This window comes from Schistocerca piceifrons, chromosome 2 (genome assembly GCF_021461385.2).
Source record: "Schistocerca piceifrons isolate TAMUIC-IGC-003096 chromosome 2, iqSchPice1.1, whole genome shotgun sequence".
NCBI classification, from domain to species: Eukaryota; Metazoa; Arthropoda; class Insecta; order Orthoptera; family Acrididae; genus Schistocerca; species Schistocerca piceifrons.
The window spans coordinates 953,219,058-953,241,553 of record NC_060139.1 but is presented as its reverse complement, the minus strand read 5'-3'; the positions used below and the strand labels follow the sequence as shown (position 1 = coordinate 953,241,553).

The window sequence follows — 22,496 nt, the reverse complement described above, 5'->3', positions numbered from 1 at the left end:
TCTACGGCTTTGAGTGCTCACGAGCCGGTAGATGGCACCGTTGTCTTCGCCTGTGATAGGTATCTACATTGCGTTTTTGCGACGTAGTAATGGCCGCACCACGCTCTGCTTCAAAGACGTAAGCAAGACGTGGGGCGGGGGGCAAGTAGTCAGGATGCCCCCTCTCCCCCCCCCCCCCAATCACTTAATGAAACTAGACATGATCTAGTTGCTGTGTAGTGAAATTGAAAGATATTTTAATTTTCAGTCATATGACGAAAAAGGGATACGCACTATCGAAGGTCAGCAAGGCTAACGACAGATTTAAACAATCTATACAACAACAGCACTATCGGCTGTCGCCCATCCCTGTTTCAGCCAAGACCAAATGTTGGTCTTGCTTCAGCTCAGTTGTATTTTTGTTAATCAGTTCAGTTCTTACTTGCAGCAGAATTTAATATAAGTGCTACCGTTTATTGTTTTTGTTGTGTGTGCTATTGTAACAGTTTCTAATTATGGATAAGTCAGCAACAAGAGGAAAACCTGTTTTGATTCATTCACTAATGTTATAGGAAATTAAAAATATGTACGCACTACTATAATACCCTAGCTACCTATGTATAGCAGTTCAATGATAGCACCAGAGTCGTTATTTGGTGGTTGGTAGAGCTTTGGGGTTTCAATATTTCAGTATTTCACAAGGCAGTGGAGCGGTAAATATCACTACAAATAATATTAAATTAAAATCAGTACATATAAAAATACACTTGGATTTGTCTGTGTTGCCCAAAAATGCGTTGATCAACGAAAATATCGCCCAAACGGCGATGGTTGCATTTCTTTAAAAAAAATTGCTCAATGTTCCATCATTAGTAGCCATTAGTGGCCAGCTTGGCGATATCTCACCGTTTGGTGAACCCTGGCGGTACTCAGTTAGGAAAACCAGTTCCGATACGGAAGGATGGGGAGCGGTTTTTGGAGAACGGAAGGGGTACCTCATCACCGTTTTTAAAACATTTTTTCAGTGGGCTACTTGAATTCGTCCGAGACGACTGCGTCCTGCATCCTTCCCGCACTCTTCCGTCCAAAATATAGTTACGCTGTTCTAATACGGTACTATAATAACTGAAGCTAGCAATTCCACATGCAATTAAATCTTAAAATAGCATGTATTCATGCATTATCAAATTACTAAACGCTCACCATTAAAGGAGAAACACGCAGTGTCATAATTCAGTATTTTAATGTGAAGTATTTTATTTTATTTTGAAACAATATACAACAACCAGTTTTTTCCAAGTTCTCCAATGACTTGGAGCAGCTCTTCACGTTGAGCCAATGAGCTAGCAATCCCTGGATTCGGGAGCCGAGGAAGTTTGAATCCATCCCCTTGTAACGTTAAAAATAGTTTTCTGTGGTTTCCAATTTTCATTTTAGGCAAATGCCGCGGTTGATCCCTTGCTATAGGCTACAGCCAATTCTTTCAGAATACCTTTCTTCCCTGACAGATTCCAATTCCCTCGAATATGAAGCCCCTCTGCTGAAGTAAAGAGCTGCATTGAAGCATCTCTCCGTAGACTCTTGCGACTAAAAGCCATATGAACACAAATAATATTCCAAATTCTCCTCATTTAGGCTCATGTATTTGTCTGCCGAAACATTCTTTAATGACGAAAACGGTCTTTCCTACATTGCAAGCCCTGACAGATGCATACATAAATGAGGAAATTTGTAAAAATGTAAGGTTGAATAATTCTTGTCTGTCGAACAGAGATCTCTCTATTCCAAAAGCACTATCGATAATATTGTCAGTATGCCAAACATTAACGCTCGTGCACTCCTGAACGCTTCCTCAGCTCAAATCCGAACTGAAAGAAGTGTTAAACGACCTTGGAGGGTGAAGGGAAATTGGAGCAAGAGTGTTTCTTATTGTTTTGCCGAAATACAGTACTTCATAGTAACGAGATTATACCTCCGCTTGGTGAAAACACCGAAATCATTGGTGGTATAAAATGGTTTATCGTTCTTTATGGAAATTTTCAGTATAAATGAAAACCATGAGTCTTCTTACATCCTCTTTAACAAATCGGACTCCGACCTTTGACAAAATCCAGGATACGTCCTTGTCTGTTTGTACTATAGAAGAACATCGCTCCGTAATCGGTTTTTTCGTCATCTTTTTTTTTTTCAGCACAATACAGCGAAGTGTTTACTAGTGGACTGAACAATTCAGAAGTGGTCCAACGAGCGTGAAGGATGAGGAAGAAGCAGTGCGCCCGGTTACAACCGCAGCTGACGCCAATACTGAACAAGTCTGTACCTTGATTCTTAATTACAGGCGAGTGACTGTTGATGATGTGGCAAACAGATTCAGGTTAGTCATGGTTCTGCATATTAAATCATGCATAACAGGTTCAGCTTTTACAAGTCTATGAGCGATGGTTTCCAAAACAATACGATGAAGAGCACAAGCGTATCCATGAAGAAATCTGTCGGCACCTACTAACAAAGGTGAAATGTTTTTGAAGCGAATCATTACTGGAGATGAAACATGGATTCACCACTTCGAACCAGAGAACAGCTCTGATCAACAGGTTATGGAAGCGGTGCGTAAGTGGCTTGCTGCGAAGCCAAAGCCATTGTTTGCAGAGGGTATCAGAAAACATGTGCAGCGGTGAACCAAGTGTATTAAAAAGCGGGCTATGTTGAAACATGATATCAATTCGAACTGTGTACTCTTGTTATAAAAAAATTATAAGCATTGGTTCCAGATACTTATTTACTTAATCACATATTATATTATTATTGGTGGTACAATTTTGGAAGGTGTTTATGTAAATTGTACACAAAATATCAGTATAAAAACCATTCTAAGAATTTCCAGCGTATAGTATCCAGTTTCTCGAAAAGGAAGGAAAGAGGATTAGGGTCGACATTCTGTCGACAAGTACGTCAGTAGAGACGGAACACAAACTCGCAATGTTTCAAGGATGGGAAGAAAAAGCAGTCGTTCACTTGCAAAGGAACCATCCCGGCAGTTGCCTGGAGTGATTAAGGGAAATCATGGATAATCTAAATCTGGATGGCCGGACGCGAATTTGGATCCTCGTTCTCAAATGTGCTAATGACTGTGAAATCTCGCTCGGTCAGTCTTTCGACCGGTTTGATTGACGCCCTACCAGCATCGTACTCTCCACTGAACTGTCCGCTCAAAATTCTCTGGATGAACTAGTTTTCCAGTCAGATGAAGAAGGATTTGATAGGAAGGTTATAGTTGAAGATCCAGTCGACGACGCGGTCATTAGTGACGGTTTTGCCAGAAGATACAAGTGGGCCATGCCTAGCAAAGTACTGAGCTTAAAAATGCCATCTTCATTTCTCTTTAGTTCTTGAACTCCTTAAAGTCCTTTAGGGAGATAAAAAGTATTTGTGCACTGGTGTGTCCCTCTGTCTCATTATCTTAAGATGATAACAGGCCACGATGGAGCTTTTTACTGAACAGCGTTCACTACATGAGATGGGAAGCAGACCTCAAGACCCTTTAAACAATCTTTGAATTTAAAGGGAAACGAATTGATCTAAAAACAGCTATCACAGTCTGAGCACCAGCTCTTCAATGTTGCTCGCTATGAAACTTATATCACATGTTTCAAGAATAGTTGTTACCCGAAACTAACCAGGTAGCACGACATGCTATTCAAAGCTTTTCGTCTTTATTCATACGCTTCATCATGTTAAGTTTTTCCATAAATAATTGTAATAACAGAAACTCCAAAATAAGTTCCTAAATTCCTACCATGACACAAACTCTACCATAATCCTTTAGCTATTCAAATCGTATTTCAGCGTATACCGTCACTACCGTATGATATCTGACCGCTGGTCACCTCTAATAAATGAACTGCTAAGGAGGGACTCGTAGAGGATAATCACTTTATTCACTCCTTTCCTATATTCGCTGGATGGCGAGGAAAGAAATAAAACGATTCGTTCCCGAAATATGGGAGGGACCAAAAAAGAATTATGTGAGTTTCTTCGAGTTAAATGCCCGGATGATTCTTATGTAATTAGTTTACTTGCATTGAAAGTTCCTAAATTCCTACCATGACACAAACTCTACCATAATCCTTTAGCTATTCAAATCGTATTTCAGCTGGAGTTGCAATGGCGAAGAATTCAGTCAGCTGATTTGATCAGAAATACAAAGGCATATATTCCCTAATATTCACTCACTAACGCAACAGCTACCTCACTGACGTGAACAGTTTCAACGAACTGCTTTTTTTTCTCCCTTGTTCACGAATGTCATGAAACCAGCCACGTAACGTACCTTTGTTTTCACTATGGGATCAGCTGACTGCGCCTGGTCGCTTTCCTCGGCCGCTGCTGCCATCTGCTGAAATATTCGCCCACATACCACTGAACCCTTTCCATTGTTATTTCTGAGGATAAAGATGGCTGCTGGATGTTGTGGAACCAAGAAACAGAAGCTGAACAATTCTACCAGTATAACGTGTAACGGGACATCGTTAATACCAAATGGAGTGCGAAATGGAATGGTGGCGCATCCAGAAATGTGCTTTTTTTGTTTCGATGTTTTATATTGTCATTTACATAGCCTTGAGCCTCCGAAAACCCCTAACTTCTGCAACGATCCATAGTGAGTATTTTATTACTGTACTTCTATGATTGTATAGAATTTTTTGGTAATTTTGTTCCTCGCAGTTCTATGTTTTAATGCAGGCAAATTTACGGTCAAGCTGGATCCTAAGTGCAAGTGCAGGTATTCCTAGTTTCTATGACGAGTTGCATTACTAGTCAGTTTTTTCACTAAATAACGTAGTTGATTGGGTTTTGGCTGCATATTTGTGCAGTTCTTCAGCGTAAATTTTATTTGATTAGCAGAACCAACTCAGAAATAAAATACGCTTCACAATGTGCAGCAGCTTATTTTGCTGATTAGCATTTGAACAAAATAGTGAAGCAAAGACCCTAGGAATCTCCAAAATGTACTGATTGTATTGTATTCAAATGATATTGATGCAATCCTTTTCTATTTGTTGAAATTAATACAACGGTAGGAAAACAAATATATATTTGCCTTACAGTGTAACCCTATTTGCTGTAAAAGATCAGAAGTAAAATAGAAAAATATATTATTGATTTTGGCATAATGGTTCCTTGTAATTGGCAGTAGTTAAAGATAGTGGCAAGTAGCCATATGTTTCAGCTGTGTACCTTTATTGCTGCTTACCAAAGGCCTGTTTTGTGATGGTAATCTAAAAAAAACCATGCCCTCATGTTGCCCGTGTTTGAAGGAACAAGAATTTAGAAAAAAAAATTGCAAGAAATTACTAAATGTTGTTGACAAGTAGCTTTTCCTTGCATAAAATAGTAGGAGCTGTTATTTTTTATGTGGAGTCAAGTAGACATCGACAAGATAAGATATTGGGGTTATGTTGGATAATCCTCATTCTGTAAAAAGTTTGATGATACTGTTTGTTAATGTACTGTTTGCTCATTTGGAGAGTTTGTCATTTCTAGTCAGCAACTGACTAGGCCTATAGTTGAGACTTAACTTAGTAATGCTGCTGTTTTGAAATGATAATTGTAGTAGAAGGATATTGTAATTAGTGTTTACTTTCTAACAGGGAGCATCAGTTAGAGAGTTTGATCATTGACCTATAATTTTTCTTTGGTAGCTGCTGGTGGTTGTTTTGACTATATTCCGAAACAGAACAAATACTCATGCCTTTATGGTTCAAACCTATTTTGTCTAGCTAGTCATTTTCCTTATCACCAGTCAGTTGTTACTTTGTGTTCACGTTTCACTGTTCTTAGTAGTTTTGACCTTACTGTCTCGTAGGAAAATGTAGTAGGTCATCAGGATGAGGGAGATTTTACTGTTATTGTTCACAAACACACTCTAGACCTACATTTATCCTCATTTGTTCTGTGAAGTTATTGTAAATTAAGATTGAAGTTGTTAAGTTGTGTCTAGTGATTTTAATTAATTGTTTCAAACACTCTGGAAACAATGTTCATTAAGGATATTCAGCCAGCTATATTGTGCATTGATAAATACTGCTTTTGTTTGTTCTCACAAAGTGTCACTTAAATGCTGCAATGTATACAAATTAAATTTTTCTGTCTTGTTTCAGTCCCCTGTTCGTGACATGGAAGATTGGAAAGGATAGGCGGCTACGAGGCTGTATAGGCACCTTTAATGCCATGAATCTCCACTGTGGATTGCGGGAGTATGCAGTAACCAGGTGAGCAGAGCTCTCAGACTGGTTTCCCCTGGCCGGACACTTCACTGCTTTGATTTTGATTGAAGTATTAGTTTTAATAAGTCTAAGGAACTACTGTGGCCCTATCTTTATATAGATCTGTGAATTCATGTTTGGAACTGGTAAGTAACTTACAGGGCATTCTGAGTAGGTCTGACCCACTGCCGAAGCTCCTAATCCTAACCTGTAAATGGAGGAAATTTTTGTAAATGTTTGTAAAGAAGTTGTTGGTCAGTGGATCCATTCTATTGTGTTGCTTGAAAGATGAAAATAGGGTGGGGGAAGGGATTGGAATTGGTTACTGTACAGTAATGGTGATGTAGAATTAGAGATAGTGTTGCTTCTGCTGAAGTTCGTACTAGATAGCTTAGCTCTCGTGTTTTTTTTTCCAGGTTTGTATATGGGACAGGCTTCAGTTCCTCTTGTAAGTGAATCCTCAACAAATATATTTGGCCATAAAGACATAATATAATTTTCTTCGCTTTCAATGCACAAATCTAGCATCATTGAAGAGTCATGTTAATCTGCATTTCTAAACTAGGCACGTCTTAAGAAGGGGAAAGCATAGATGATTAATGTGGAAATAATACACGAATTCACATGAACAGATCTGTATTAATGGAGTTGAAACACAGTAGGCAAATTACACACCAGGTGAAGTTTAGTTGCTAGATAATGAAGTGATGCAGTTTATTGAGTTCATATTTTCTTAAAGCTGTGGAATTTTTTTGCCTTGACTTAAAAATGTTCTTTCAAAAGTTTGCCATGCTGTCTTAAAGCTGAAAACAGTGACATATATCATAAGAAGCAAATACAAATAGGTTACATGTTACTGAGAGGTGTCTGTGTGTAACTCGTTTCCATTAAGTAATTAACTTTCTTTAATAAGGTGTTATGGAGTGCCATGCATTCATGTTCTAGATTTGGCATGTAGTGACGTCCCCTGTGGTAATACGTCTTTCCTGGGTGCACCATTGTTCAAACTCCATGTTAAACTGTAGATTCCAACATAACTATCGAGAGTTTTCAAATGTTGGAGGAAGGCAATTACATACAAAAATCACGGCAATAATACGTAGTAGAACACTGTAGTGTCAAAAAGGTAGTTTGGAGGTAGCTTTGCTTTGAATTTGACTAAGTACCATCTTATACATCTCACAGAGTGGGCTACCTTCACTAGGCTATTGCCAGTTTTATCCCTTTTTACTCGCTGAGATTAGTTACTCATCTCCAATGGTTTCACAGCCAGTTGGTTATGTGAAAATGAGTACCATTGTTTTTCTACTTACACACTGAATCTTAAACACAAGTATTATTGTGCACTTTCCGAGCACAATTTTAAAGTAAATCAGTAGAAACAATAATAGATTACTGCCATGAAAAATGTAAGTGGACTGTTAATGATGGCAGGCATAAAAAATTATAATAGTTATGAGAAAAATACTAATTTACTAACAAACATTTTGGAGTTTGCTTTGATGTAGCAAATATAATCAGCATGAACAAGAAATAATCAGATAAATACAAGTGGAATATTTTACTTATCAAAAAATTTGGTGTTTACATCTGCTGCTTTTTTTCCTTGGAATTTTTTTCTCAGAACAAATTAGGGGTGCCCACATTTGCCAACTGTGTATTACCACCACTCTGGTATTTACATGTTTCTTAATTGCCTGTGAAAATGTTGCACTGAGTGTGAGAGCATAATTACTTGTTTTTTAATTTTATTCCTTGAAACACTTAAGAATATTCTGTCGAAGTAGTTGAACTGGCCTACCCATTAACAACTTAACTATCTGTGTAAACCACTGTTTATGTTGATATCTTGTATGAGCTGCAAGTCTTCTGAGGTGACCTGTCTGATGTGCTGCACAGCATATGTTTACAGCATTGAGTTCCTGATGTGTTCATAGTATGACATGTGAGTTTCTCAGGTTATTTTATTGTCATGGGTTTACTGTACAAGCATAAGACAGCTTGATATCTTTCATTGTTCTAGTAGCAAATTTAATATTTTACAGTGTGTTTGCCTATTCGTGATTAATGAAATCTAAAACAAAATCCTGTCCTTTATACATTACTTTCTACTAGTTTCAGATTTGACTAATGGTTACAAATTTCTTCTTAATTGCATGCCATTTTGTTTTTAGATAACTGCATTTCCTAATTCCAGGTCAGCAGTCACAGACAGTGCAGAAAAGGTTTTATTGTGCAATATGGCCCATTCCGTATAATCTGCTTTAAGCATGATACAACTGTAATTAAACATACTGAATGAAGTTTTCATTATTTATTACTTAATTTGACTGGCTGATTCTGTTTTTCTGCCTTTAAAGATGATGATGGGAGAAGGAAAAGTTTTGTGGCAACTGGAGTAGTCAAGACTGAGAAAATGGTTTTGGTTCTTCCACAAACAACACTTATGTACAAACTGCAGTACTTCCATGAAAGTCATAGGAGGAAAAAAGGGGTATTTTGCTGTCCAGTTTCTATGACATTCGGGCATCAACTCTATAACCAAAGTTTTTGAATTACCATTTCACTCACTTCACTCTGCAATGCAAAATCAAAATTTTAAAAAGTTCAAAACAAAACTGTTTATACCTCATAAGATCTTAAGCATGAGATACAAAAAATTGAACTACACTTAAGGACATTGAGTTGGTACATACTATGTTTTATGGTAGCCATCTAAGTTCACAATCCAAAAATCATTTAGAAAGTAATTAGAACCTGAAAGTAGTGCTAGATACCATCACTACTTACTTCACATGTGATGTTGCTTATAAATACTTCATTAAGCTGCAGTAGATTGACTGAATGGTATTTAGAGCAGAGTGTGATCTATTTAAAACTACAGCTCAAGAATTTTGTGACCATTGGTTGTTACATTTGCTACCCTTAGGCAAACATTCTAGGAGATATGGGCAGACTGTTGTCATTATTGTTACTAAGTCAGTCACGAAAAAACTCTGAAAGTTGTAGAAAAGCAGTAACATTTTTCACCAGAGTGCTGCTAACAAATTCTTCAGCTGTTGAATCACCCTAAGATACCCTTTTGAGTAAGACATTATGAAAAAGAAAAGGAAAAAAATATATATAATTTGTGATGGGTTGCTCCAATGCACTAAAAGCAGAATGTAGTTACAGAGATTCTTATTCAATAGACAATGTGTATGAATTGTTGATTGATGATACATTCCTAGTAGAGTTGGTGAGTATGCAAAAACAGGATCATAAATTTTGCTGAACTCTTGAAACTGTGCTGCAAACAGTCACCTTAGAAATCAAATTAATTTTTTTGAATGTGTAAAGATCATCATTAGGCTGTACAGTACAATGATCGGGTTTGTTGATGGATTATTGATGCTTGTGAAATGAGTAAATAAAGTATGTGGGATGTGAACTTCTATAGTGTTTGAAGGGAAAAAATAAATCACAATAATTTATGACACACTTCTCCATATATAAAAGAAATGGGAAAGAATGGTGGATGCCCCACAATGAACATGAGGAATGTAATTGTTGTGACTCGTAAGTCACAACCATAGGCTATTACACAATCAAACAGAAATGGGAGAAAGAATGTTGGACAAAGGCAGAGCGGACAGGAAAACCAATGCTAGGAAAATATTTGTTTATAAATTTTTTGTCTTATTGTAAATGTTGTTAAAAAGCTCTTGAATCCCACAGAGCTAAGCAGAAAGAAAAGATTATACACCCAGAGCCGTAAGTTTTAAACAGACATTGAAATTGTTATTGTGCTTTGTAGTTTGTTGTTGCAATTTGCTTAGAAATTTTTTATTTTTAAATGTCTCGTTCATTTTAAGTTAGAATTGCTGAAAGCGATTTTCTTAGTTGCCTGCACCCATGCATTGTTTTCATTTCCTGTCTTAGAAACGTCCTATTCATTTAATTCTTCTTACCTTCCCCACAGAATCGGTACTGTAGTGCGATACATAGCCCTGTTGAACTTCATTGGCGATGTTAACGTTTACAACCTCCTCCTTCTATTACTGTTATTGAGAGGACCCGGCCCACTAATGTGAACACAGTCGATTCCATCTGTTTTCTCAGTGATTAATGTTGTGACCATGTGAAACGACTTAGATCCAGCCATAACCGTGGGTTTTTTGATTGCTGTGGGAGAAGGCTCATCAAACTAGAGTACATGGAAATATTAGTTCACTTTAGTATATAAATGAACGAAAGATTTACTTAACATTGACACAATTGCCTGCTACAGGATTGCTTGATAATTTACAACTGATACTGACTATGAAAGCATCACATGATACACAGTTTAACCAACTGTCATTGTGAGGCACTATGTTAGACATTTACAATTGTAAAAGTTTGTCTGAAACTTTTATCAACTCATTGGTCCTACTGGGTGATGTTGACTGCTGTAGCTAAGGTCTCGAACTGGGCTGAGCTTACACTTGCTCGACACTATATTGACCTCCAGTGCTAGGGTGCTGCTGTGTGGAAGGGGAGATGTGGTCTTCAGGTTAGCCTCCATACCTCATTGCAGATTGCAGCGAGACCTTGCTAACATCTGTGTTATCAATTCTAGTTGCCGACCTTGTTGTGGCACTGCGATGTCTGGACGATACCACAGCTAATTAGTAACAGGTTTAAGAAGTTTTCCAGCAATTCTGTCTCAGACCAATAAAGCAAGGTAAACAATAATGCAAACATAGGTATGAATATTAAAAACATGGTTTTGTCTGGAAATGGTATGAGCTCTGTGTACTTAGCAGTGGTAATATATTTATTAATGAATTGTGGTAGCTCTTTCTGTGCAGTTCTGTTTTAAGTAGCAAATTGAGTAAATATTATTTTAAAACATCTGAATTTGTAAGCACATTGAAGAACATTTTCTTGGCTTCAGAGCCCAGTAATTGATACAGAATCCAGTTGGCATGTTAGCTATATACGTGAATTGTAAATTATTTATTTTGATTAGTAAGACATTGCATTTCAGTGATTTTTAGAGCTAAGTGTTTTTTCCAAACCAGAGAAAAAAAAAGAACTTCTTAGGGTTTGCTTTAGAAGTGTCGTAAATTCATAGTTGCTTCAGAACATATATTGTGTTCTTAAAAAAAGTTTGCGCAAAATATGAATGGAAACGAAGAGGTCAGTTTTTCCAAGATGCAAAGAATTACAGAAAATTGATCTGTCAAAAGAACTGATAGAATTTTTTACAAGAATAATTTTCCTTTTTGGGGCCGAAAAGTTTGTGGCTCTACTAGCTCAGGTGTGTTTGACAGTTGCTGCATTAAGTATGATATTTGCAATGAAACTGGTAGAAATTACTCTGTTTTGTAGTTTTACCTGTCTCAGTAAGATATGAGTAGGAAGAACCACCTGTATGAAGTGAAACACATTTAAGACATTTTTGCTAAAGGTCTGTAATAGGTATTTTGGTGCATGTACTATGCCAAGAAACTCCCAAATGTACAAAAATTTACTTATGACAATGAATTGCACAGATATAAACTGAAACAACTCTCAGGCTATCATGTCTACGCAAAGTTTTGTTAGAAGAAAGATGGAATTTAAAATTGTAGAACAGGATTTGCATTGGGTTGTAGAGCATCGGAATATAAGAAAATGTTAGCTTATTATGTTGTACATTACTAATGAAACAGTGGAGAGTTCAGCTTGGAATATCAACAATTTTGTGGAAAGGATAGATTGCTAATCACAATTAAGATAACAAGTGTAGTTGCAGAGAGGCACAATGAAAAGACTGTTCCACATTGAGCTTTCAGCCAAAGCCTGCCTCAGAAAGAAAAATGTACCTTCATACAAGCTGGTGCACCTCATGCACATGTGACTGCTATTTCTGGCCACTGCAGTAAGAATGCCAATTTTACTGTAATGTGTGTGACAGCTGTGTTTGCTTATGTGATTATTTGTGTGTTTTCTTTTATGAATAAGGCTTTGGTCAAAAGGTCGATGTGGAACAGTTTTTTCGTTGTGCCTGTTTGCATCTCATTGTGTCTTCTTTACAGTGAGCAGCAATTTATCCTTCTCATGAGTGCTGAACATTAATAATGGTTTGTAGAGACATTCACGTGTCCTTTTCTCCTTCCTAAGATTGCTCTTTGGTAGATTGTAGTATATCCCATTACCTAACCTTGTTATTTCTGAAGTTTTTATCTTCCTTTTCTTGTGGAGGTTCTGGTTGCTTTTTGAAACATTTATTTTATGTGTATGTAGGCTAGTTGCCTTCCAGAAGCAGAAATACTATTTACGTGTCCAGCTTTTTTCTGCAGTAGGAAATCTAAAATTGTTTAAGAAGTTACTAAAGTGTTATGATTGCTACAACATGGCCTGTAGTTTGAGGAAAGTGGAGTTTAAGAATTGTGGAGCATCCATCTACAACTATCCTATACTTCAACAACATCTAATTAATACCACATGTTCTTCATTGTAAAAGCAGTAAACGGTCAATGGCTAACGTTTCTGGGAAACCAGGTGAAGCTCTGATTTTTATTCTTGGAGGTGAAGTGGTCTTAAAGGTGTTCCATGCAGCCTTGTAGCATGCCTGAAACATCGTGAGATATTCTCTACAATACATTTGAAACATATTGGATCACTTCATTACGTATGGTAACAGTGGGTTTAATTGCAACATGTAACATATGTCTGTCTGTTATTTATGTATAATACTTTTAAAACAATTTGTGGTATGAACTATATATCATATTTTGACTTTAGATATATATTTTCAACTGTAAATGTAAATTTACATCCCTCTTAATACATACTGGAAAACATACACTGACTTCAGTATTTCTGCTGCACGCAAATGCAGGCTTGAAATTTTGAATGAGATGTTTGATCACCAGATCTGTATCTTTGACTGGAGAGTAGCAGACACTAAACATTACTTCTGAAGAATATGTTTTCACAAACTGGTAGTAAATTGAGATTCGTATGTATAGTATTAAGCATGTTGTATCTGAATGCAGATTTTTGTTGCTCAGTAATAATATATTTTGTGCAGATCATGCTGAGATACAGCACTGGTGTCCAAACTTCATTGGTTGCAGGTAAAATCTACATCTTCAGCTGATAAATGAAGTGCGATGTTACTTCGTGTTGCTTACCATAATATAGATGTTGTATTTCAATGCCATATAATATTTCCTTGATACTTTTTTTTTTGGGCATTGTACTCTGCATTTACTGCTTTCAGGCTCACCTCGATCTCGCAGTCTCTACAATGCATTGACTTCCAAGTCTCAGATGATTTGGGCATTAAGCTCCAGATACAAATGCTTGCTTTTGCATCTAATAGTGGTATCTTTGCATATTTGAACAATGTTAAAGCACATTGTGGTTAACATCACATTTAAAGCTGAAGATCCATCAATGAAATAAAAGAAGACATGTTAAGCCATCCCAATTGGAGCTTTTTATGCTAAAGCTTTTGAAGCAGTGAAAGCATACAGCAGGTTCAGTAGAACATTTGCTGTTACCGCAGTGCACTAAATGTTAGGAAATGGGATCTCCAGCATAAATGTTCATAATTCAGTTTTTCTTTTAGTTGTTCATTTGCTTTTGAAACTCTTACTGTTGTTAAGCAGTTATCTCCATCCTTTAAGGACATAGGTTTTTTTTTTTTTTCAGAATAATTTGACTAGTTTAAAGTATGAAGGTCATTAGTTGCTCATTGTCTCCCAGAAGGCCAACCCCTCGTCCAAGATCGTGGGAGACGGACAACGGCACATAGTAGGGGATATCTGTAGGGATGAAATATGGCTAATAGCTCATATGTATGATTGGTGCCACAGTTAATGTGATTCCCTTACAGAAACCCTGAAGAGTGGCGGCTGACGGGGCTCTGGTGAAGCATGATGCTAGCAGCAAAATATCAGTGGATGAAATATAGATAGGTTCCGTAGAGTGACAAAGAAAAAGGGAATTTACTGCCTCTACCATTACATCTTCAATGTTTACACACTACAGAAATGTACATGCTTTCATGCTTCCTATGTCACATTACAAATAAAAGCTAAGATATAGATGACATAATGGCCTGTGTTTTCATTTTGGTCTATATAAAAGAAAATGCTGGCTTTTCTCCTCCATTGAGGAAGGTATATCTGGGACAGCATGATACAAAGCTTGTGTGTGGGAATGTGGTTGTTTCAAAAGAGTTCGCTGTCGATTGCAGTTATGAATACCTACAAAATGTTAATACCTGAAAGCCAAGTGGCATATTTGGTGCAGTTTGATACTGTTAGGTTGCTAATGGGCTTATGCAAAACTTAAGTGCCTGGAAATTTAAAAGTACCTAATTACTGAAGTAAGCATATGTTGATGTGGTTGAAAGAACATATAATGGAATAAACAAGTGTCTACAGACCACATAGAACATACTCTTGATATTGAGAGTCAAACTCAAATGAATTATCCTGAGATAAGGCAGCAAAAAAAAAGGGGGGGGGGGGGGAGAATGAAAAGGAAGACAGTACAATCATGAAACGTAACTGCGTTAAATATTACAATAAAATTGTTCTTGTCTCCTGTTGTGTTCTAGTATGAACCAATGGTTCGACCACTATGCCAAGTGGCCTGTGTCAGGATGGAAATTGCCCCTATTATCTCATCATTTGCCACTGTATAGCTCATCACTAGAGGAGAGGATTCGAGAGGAGGGAGCTGAGGTTCATTATTAATAGGTAATTAACTTGATTTTTATTGGCTGATTATTTGCAGGATGGGTGTCACATCGTGGCAACAGCTTCCTCCTAATTCACAATATTATCCCATAGAATCAAATATAAATGCAGTCAGTTGGGACCTAATCTCGTCTCACTTCTCCACTACAATCATTTAGTATTCAGGCAATTCTTAGACATATTTCTCATGTGATAAGAGACAGGGAGAAAAATTGAGTATGTAGACCTGTAGTTGCCCTGAAGTAATAGTGGTGACCTTGATGAAGACTACTTGTCATAGTGGCTGAAACATTGACATTGTAATGATAGACATACTACAGCTGATTTTTTTGAAATAGACTTCTATGATGTTTGAAAATTGATAAACAACTGTCTTTAAGATGACTACATTTTTTAAGGATGCTAATAAAGTAAAAGAGAGGGAGAGGGAATTTTTAGCTAGATGTTGCTTGATGATTTCAGTTACTTTCAAAAAGCTGGAAAATTGCTGACTACAGAAAAACTTACTGAGGAATATTTTCGGAGGCTGAAAGGCACACAATAATTAATCTGAAGTGGACATGAAAGGGCTGCACTGTTGCCTATTTAAAGTTAATAGCCATATGTTCAGACGTACAAGTGCTACTTAACAACTTTTACTTCTAGTATGAAGGTCGATATTGTACCAGATTTGATGATGATGTAAGATAAGAAGACAGAACAAGGTTTCTTTTTTACATCAATGAGATAAGCCTACAGAAATCAGTAGATTATCCAAAGAAAAAAAGAAAATAATGAAGCACAGAAAGCAACAGAGAACAGGACGATGTAGTTTGGTGACACATAAGGAAGTAATTAAAATAAAGTATTCAGTATAAGCATGTGAAGTGCGAGAGGAGGCTTGAATATGAAACGAATGGGAGAATAGTTTCAGTAGACTAGAATGGTAGGGAAATAATTGATAGTAGAAAGCAGTACTGATATTGAATGGAGGAGAATGATTTGGGTACAGAAATTTCGCAGTAGCTGTGGAGTCCAAACCATTGTTGTGTAGAATGCAGATGTATTATAATAGCCAATTTAGGGTTGAATGGGGAGGAATGAAAAATAAGCTCTAGGGAAGAGGACAGAAACAAAGGGAACGTAATCTGACCAACTACTGTAAATCCATCATTGTAATCATGGGAGATAACAATGTTTGACTACATAGCAGGTGAGACATTTCAGAAAGAGAAATTGTCAAGATTAACAAAGAAATCTACTCACTACAAGAGATTCGCAAAATACTTGCAGTTTCATTTGGTTGCATTATAAAAGTTATTTTTTAAATGTACTCTTTAATTTTTTCATCAGTTATTGTCATTTTTATTTTTTAAATTCTAACAAATAAATTGACTATTGTTGAGATAATGTAAGGAGATCCTTGTCGGCTAGCAGCGTTGTTGCAACTTTCAACTGCAAAGCACAAATGGGTACAGGTGAGACAAAGGCCTTGTGTAGAGCTGTGAGAACTCGGAGGTATATTGATTTGGTTGATGTAGGCGAGCAGGAGGCTGCCACACTAAGCCCACTGCAATTGTAGCGGGTCTTAACTGCTCCGAATTGTTTATGGGTTGCACTACATTGTGATGAAATAACAATTGGATTTGAGCTTTGAAAAATCAATAGAACAATATTTTGAGCTTAGTATTACTGAATAATTTGCCTTACACATCATTAAAATTCTAAGTTGCAGGAAACGACAGTTTAAATAGCCATTCTGGGCAGGTGAAGGACATGATGTGCAGTACATAATACTGTATTGGGAAAGTGTGTCAAGGTGCTGTCTTTTGTTTCTTCTCCTTCATAGCAGCTGGTTTATCACATTAATCAGTTATATTCATTTACACTTTCTTGGTTTCAAGCACTTTGTTACGGAATAATCCCTTGCACACTAGAACACACAAGATTTGTTCTGCATAACTACAGCTATGCATTGAGGCAAAGGTGTATCAATCTTATTGTCCCTCTCTTCACTATTGATGCAAATGTATGATATTACTAATGCATAAGAGAGGGAAATCTCTCATTTCTACAAGCAGTGCACTGTCCAATGAACAAAATGACACTATGAAAGAAGTGTTTTAATTTGTACCTTTCGTTCATTGTGTGTTGAACCTCTTCCATTATGTAAACATTGTTGAGATCATTCAATCATCCTCTTTTCTTTTTTTTCCAATGTTACATATTGTTTCATTCAAAAATTGTTCCTGCTATGAGACTTTACAAAGCTGCCAAGTTACTGAGGTGATGGCCACACATGCCTTTTGGAGGGATGTGGTACAAAGGGTGGATGTAGGAAAAAAAGATGTCACAGGTATGAGCACTTCCATTTCTCGTGTGATAGTAACACCGGAAGAAGAAGAGACCGTTCATTTCTGTCTGTCATTTGTGCTGCTTGTTGCTTGTTTGAAATGAACTGTGGCATCCCATGCATTACTTCCATGTTGATTTGGCTTCCAACCAAAGTTTTATGAAGAGCAGTACTTGGCAATCAATAAAAACAAAAGATTTTTAGCACCACATGGCACTAAAATTTCTCTTACATTCTGTGAAATTTCTTTAAATATTGTGCAGTGTGATTTGAATTCGCAGTAAATTGTTCAGAATTAACTAATGAATTTTAAATCCACCCATTTTAGTTGAAGATCCTGTATGTCATCAGCATATCTTACAGGCTGAAATGATCATTTGCACCAGGTGTTCCCTTAAGCACACAAAAATGCTGTTTTGTTCATAATGTTACTATCAACATGGTTACAGGAATGAATTTGTGCTGTATAAAATTAGACCTTTTCAGAAATCTGCTGATTACCCTGTCCTTGTTCAGATTTTCATTAATTACTTTTATTAGATGTGTGATGAGGAATGAGATAGTACTGAATATATAGTTAACTGTGACAGCAATACCACACAACATAGGAATAGATCCTCCCTCCCCCCTCCTCAAAAATGTGTGTGGATGTTTTGTGTTTTAAATGGATTTGCTATGCATTGTTGATGTAGTTTTCAGACAGTGTTTTAGAGCCCAACAAAACATTCAAAACACTTCCAGAATGAAGTTGTTCGTGCCAGCATTGTGACCAAAATGTCCTTGAACTAATCTTAGTTCTCAGTTTCAAATATGCAGATGGGGAATATATATTGCAAATGCTGATACTAAGATGAAACCAGAAAGAGAAATTGCAAGCTGATAATTGTGGGACAGTTTCAGGTGAACGTGTGTGTCCAAACTGTGGGGTAGTTCTAACTGTAAGCACAATATGTAAGTTGGGAATCTGGATGTAGGTTATATTTCAGTCATGCAGTCATTGACCTCAGATGTGTGCGTTAGTACTGTCTAGTATGTCATTTCAGTAAAATGGTACTGTGTTCCTTTCTGCTACATCCATGTGCACACATTCTGATACTCACCTCAAGTCCTATGCTTTGTGATCTCCCATAAGAAAAATTTGTTCCTAGTGTGTAGTTTTGGTAGATTAATAGACTTTTAATTATTCAAAGTATGAATATTAACTTTCTTTTTCCTTGATGTATGAAACTGTTCAGACTGTAACCTAACCTCTCAATCAGAATACCATCATCACAAAATATATATCACAGTTGTCCTTTGCTATTGTTTAAAAACTGGTAGAAACACTGGACTCTCAGTTTGGATCCAATAAAGAATTGTGTAAAGAGGGCTTTCTGTGATATTCTTATATAGCTTCAGTGGTTTTCGTAAAACACTGTTACAGAATGTTAGTATGACACTACAGACAAGGTCACAGACAATAATGTCTCTATCTTCATCCAGTCCATAAAAATAATCCATTTTTGAAAATATAATGTAATTGGATAGATAAAAATTCTATTCACTAAGTGGTGGCAGGAGAACCCACATATAATCGTATTAAAATTTGCACTGCTTCAGAGCCTGTGGCCCCTCCTCTGGGTAGAAGGGTTGAAGGGGAAGGAGGAGGAGTGAAGGAAAAGGACTGATGAGTTTAAGTAAATGGGGAGACCTTCAACCTTTCAGACAGAATAAATAGCCTGTGGCTCTGAAAGCTTGCAGGTTTTTGTACCTTTGTGTGTGTGTGTCCTCTTGCTGCCATTAGGCGAATAATTTTTTTATCTATCCAGTTACATTATATTCATCCACTCCATGCTTTATGCAAAAACCCCAATTCCATGTTAAGCTCTTAATTTCCTTCCTTCTTTTGCACCAATAGAAAATTAGACAATGCCTTCAACCAAGAATGATTTTTTTCCTCAAGCCTTGCCAGAACTTGGAGATTCTCCAACTCTTACATGTCTTTACTATCAGTGGGACATTGAAATATTATCAAAGGAAAAACTATTAACTATTTCCCCAATTAACCATTCAGTATTTTACTAAGGGGTGTATCAGTAAAGATCTAGTAAAATGGGGTAAAATATGCAATTGCTTGGCATAAAAACTGAAAACATACATAAAGTAATGAAACTTCTTGATTAATTAAAACTGTGTGCCAGACTGAGATTTGGCTGAGGACCTTCGCATTTCAGTGGCAATGAAGTTTGGAAGGTAGGAGATCAGGTACCGGTGGAAGGAAAGCTGTGAGGACATGTCAAAAGCTATGAGGACAGGTCATGAGTAATGATTGGGTAGCTCAATTGGTAGAGTTAAAGTCTCAGTCCTGGATGCAGTTTTAATCTGCAGTTCCGTATCAACTCACACTCCACTGCAGAATGAAAAAGTCATTCCATTAAAGTAATTGACGTTAATATAAAAACTTTTATTGATGATGCCAAATGTGTTAAAGTTTTACTGATCACTAAATTCTCTATCGGTCCCGAAATAGCATTCATACAACAAACTGAATGTGTTAGATAATGCTTTCAGGCAGTCTCTTTAGTCTTCTTGATATGTTTTGTTACTTTGGTGATATTTATTTACCAAAAATTTGAATATCTGGGGCAGTACTTAACATGTGAAATAACACAAGATTTCTTATTTAGACAATAAATAAAAACTAGCAGTGAGTACATTTCCATCATCTCATACTTGATTCTCAATAGCATTCATTATCAAAGTGTCCACCTATTTCAATTTTCATTTATTCCTTTCTTTTGGTATCTATTCCAATCATGCTCTCTAAAACTTTGATAACGTATTTTAGTCAATTTAATGTTATACATATATCTAAAAACAAAGATGATGTGACTTACCAAATGAAAGTGCTGGCAGGCCGACAGACACACAAACAAACACAAACATACACACAAAATTCAAGCTTTCGCAACAAACTGTTGCCTCATCAGGAAAGAGGGAAGGAGAGGGAAAGACGAAAGGATGTGGGTTTTAAGGGAGAGGGTAAGGAGTCATTCCAATCCCGGGAGCGGAAAGACTTACCTTAGGGGGAAAAAAGGACGGGTATACACTCGCACACACACACATATCCATCCACACATATACAGACACAAGCAGACGTATTTGAAGACAAAGAAACTCTTTGTCTTCAAATATGTCTGCTTGTGTCTGTATATGTGTGGATGGATATGTGTGTGTGTGCGCGAGTGTATACCCGTCCTTTTTTCCCCCTAAGGTAAGTCTTTCCGCTCCCGGGATTGGAATGACTCCTTACCCTCTCTCTTAAAACCCACATCCTTTCGTCTTTCCCTCTCCTTCCCTCTTTCCTGATGAGGCAACAGTTTGTTGCGAAAGCTTGAATTTTGTGTGTATGTTGGTGTTTGTTTGTGTGTCTGTCAACCTGCCAGCACTTTCATTTGGTAAGTCACATCATCTTTGTTTTTAGATATATTTTTCCTACGTCGAATGTTTCCCTCTATTATAATCATAATGTTATACATACCTTGATAATGTAAGTAAATACAGATTTTCATAGAGATTATGACTCATTATAAACAACTGCACTGTTACTCTGTTTTATGAAATCATGTTTTGAATGTATACTGCAGAATATGCAAATTTCTTTTCAGTAGTAAAGAAAATCGCCAAGATTCATAGCATTTCATCATTATTCTCTTTGTGGGGACATAGGCAACAGCAAAGGAATTGTGTAGTACATTAATGGACCAGTTTTTGCAGATGTTTCATGAAACTTTATAAAGTGCTTTCTGAAATCTTTCACATTTCTAGCAACTTGCATGTAGAAAATATGAACTTCTCTTAGTACCCAATAGGTCTTAACATGTCACTTTTGCATAAATTAATTATACTATTTTCTGATGTTGGTCAGTTTGGCAAAAGAAAATTTTTTTGCCTGTGTTGCTGAAAGAACAGTATTAATCTTCACGCTACTCAAAGCGTATGAATAGATTTGATGTAGTGTTTTCCAACAATGTATGCAAGGAGGCTCATGAGGAATTCACTGGACAAATAGCTTATGACACTTCTTCATTCATATAAACCATGTACATATTGGTTGTTCTAGATTTTATAAATAATTTACTGAAGCTTCAAAGCCTAACCTAAGGTTTAGTAGCATGCATAAATGAGTAGTTTCATATTTGTTCATCTGAAGTTAACTTTCTGCAGTAGTACATATAACATGAAATGAAAATGGTATTTTTCATATAACCAGTGTTGTTTTATTTGATGCAAGTGCTTTCAAGGACTCTCGGTTCAGTCCTATCACAAGAGATGAGTTCTCCAAACTCCACGTATCCGTCTCTATCCTCCGCCATTTTGAAGATGGCATGGACTACCTTGATTGGGAAGTGGGGGTGCATGGAATACGAATAGAATTCCACAATGAAAAAGGAAGCAAACGTACGGCTACCTACCTTCCCGAGGTTGCACCAGAACAAGGTATACTTAATAAACTTAAGATACATTTGTCTACTTGCTAAGCTTATATTAACACACAGTGCAATTTCATTTTAATTAATATTTTTCAAATAAGTTTTATTTGATTTTTGAAGCAATTTCCAAACTGTTACACAGGTATGGTGCATGTAATTCATAAAAAAACTCTTTTGTTTTAGTCATAACTTTTAATTTGTTATGTGGAATGTTGTGGAAAACATTGAGAGGGCATTTCATCTGCCTCTGTTTGATAGATGTATTTTGCAGAGTTTGGTTTGAGGTAATATTCACATTTACTCAACAGGAGAGTGGCGTAGGTTGCATATCGTATTGTAGTGTGTGTTGTTCTATTTCATAAATTAATGAAGATGTCATGCTTACATTTATGTAAGAAAATTTTCGTCTCAGAAATGACCAAAGTACCAATTAGGCCTTGATTATGTAAGATTAGAAGTGTCCAGGTACCTTTTTGTGATTCATGAAGGAATGTATCGCTATCACTGCGTCGTCATATACCTTTATAGAGGATGCCAGATAGAATGTGAAGTCCAAGCAGAAGAATTGTGAAAATACAGTGTTTTCACTCAAACGTTTATGTTAACTGCTACATGAACACTTCTTAAGTTTAAATGCTAAGGTTATTCTTATCAGGTGAAAAAGTCTGAGGATGCAATTACTGCAAAACTTTGACAACATCCATTGCTTTTATGAATGTTTGTG

General features: G+C 36.6%; 2 protein-coding genes across 2 annotated transcripts in view; one reads left to right on the top strand and one right to left on the bottom strand.

Moving 5' to 3' along the window:
• The window catches only part of LOC124778014 (THAP domain-containing protein 1-like), a 49,126-nt gene extending 44,758 nt beyond the window's left edge, over positions 1-4,368 (bottom strand). Inside the window, exon 1 of the mRNA XM_047253591.1 lies at positions 4,310-4,368. The gene's annotated coding sequence lies outside the window, so the exon portion shown is untranslated. The remainder of the gene's footprint in view (positions 1-4,309) is intronic.
• Positions 4,369-4,390: 22 nt separating this feature from the next.
• The window catches only part of LOC124778013 (AMME syndrome candidate gene 1 protein homolog), a 58,144-nt gene continuing 40,038 nt past the window's right edge, over positions 4,391-22,496 (top strand). Inside the window, exons 1-3 of the mRNA XM_047253587.1 lie at positions 4,391-4,639; positions 6,141-6,251; positions 21,574-21,779. Of these exons, the coding sequence (XP_047109543.1) occupies positions 4,434-4,639; positions 6,141-6,251; positions 21,574-21,779 (523 nt within the window). The 5' untranslated portion in view covers positions 4,391-4,433. The remainder of the gene's footprint in view (positions 4,640-6,140; positions 6,252-21,573; positions 21,780-22,496) is intronic.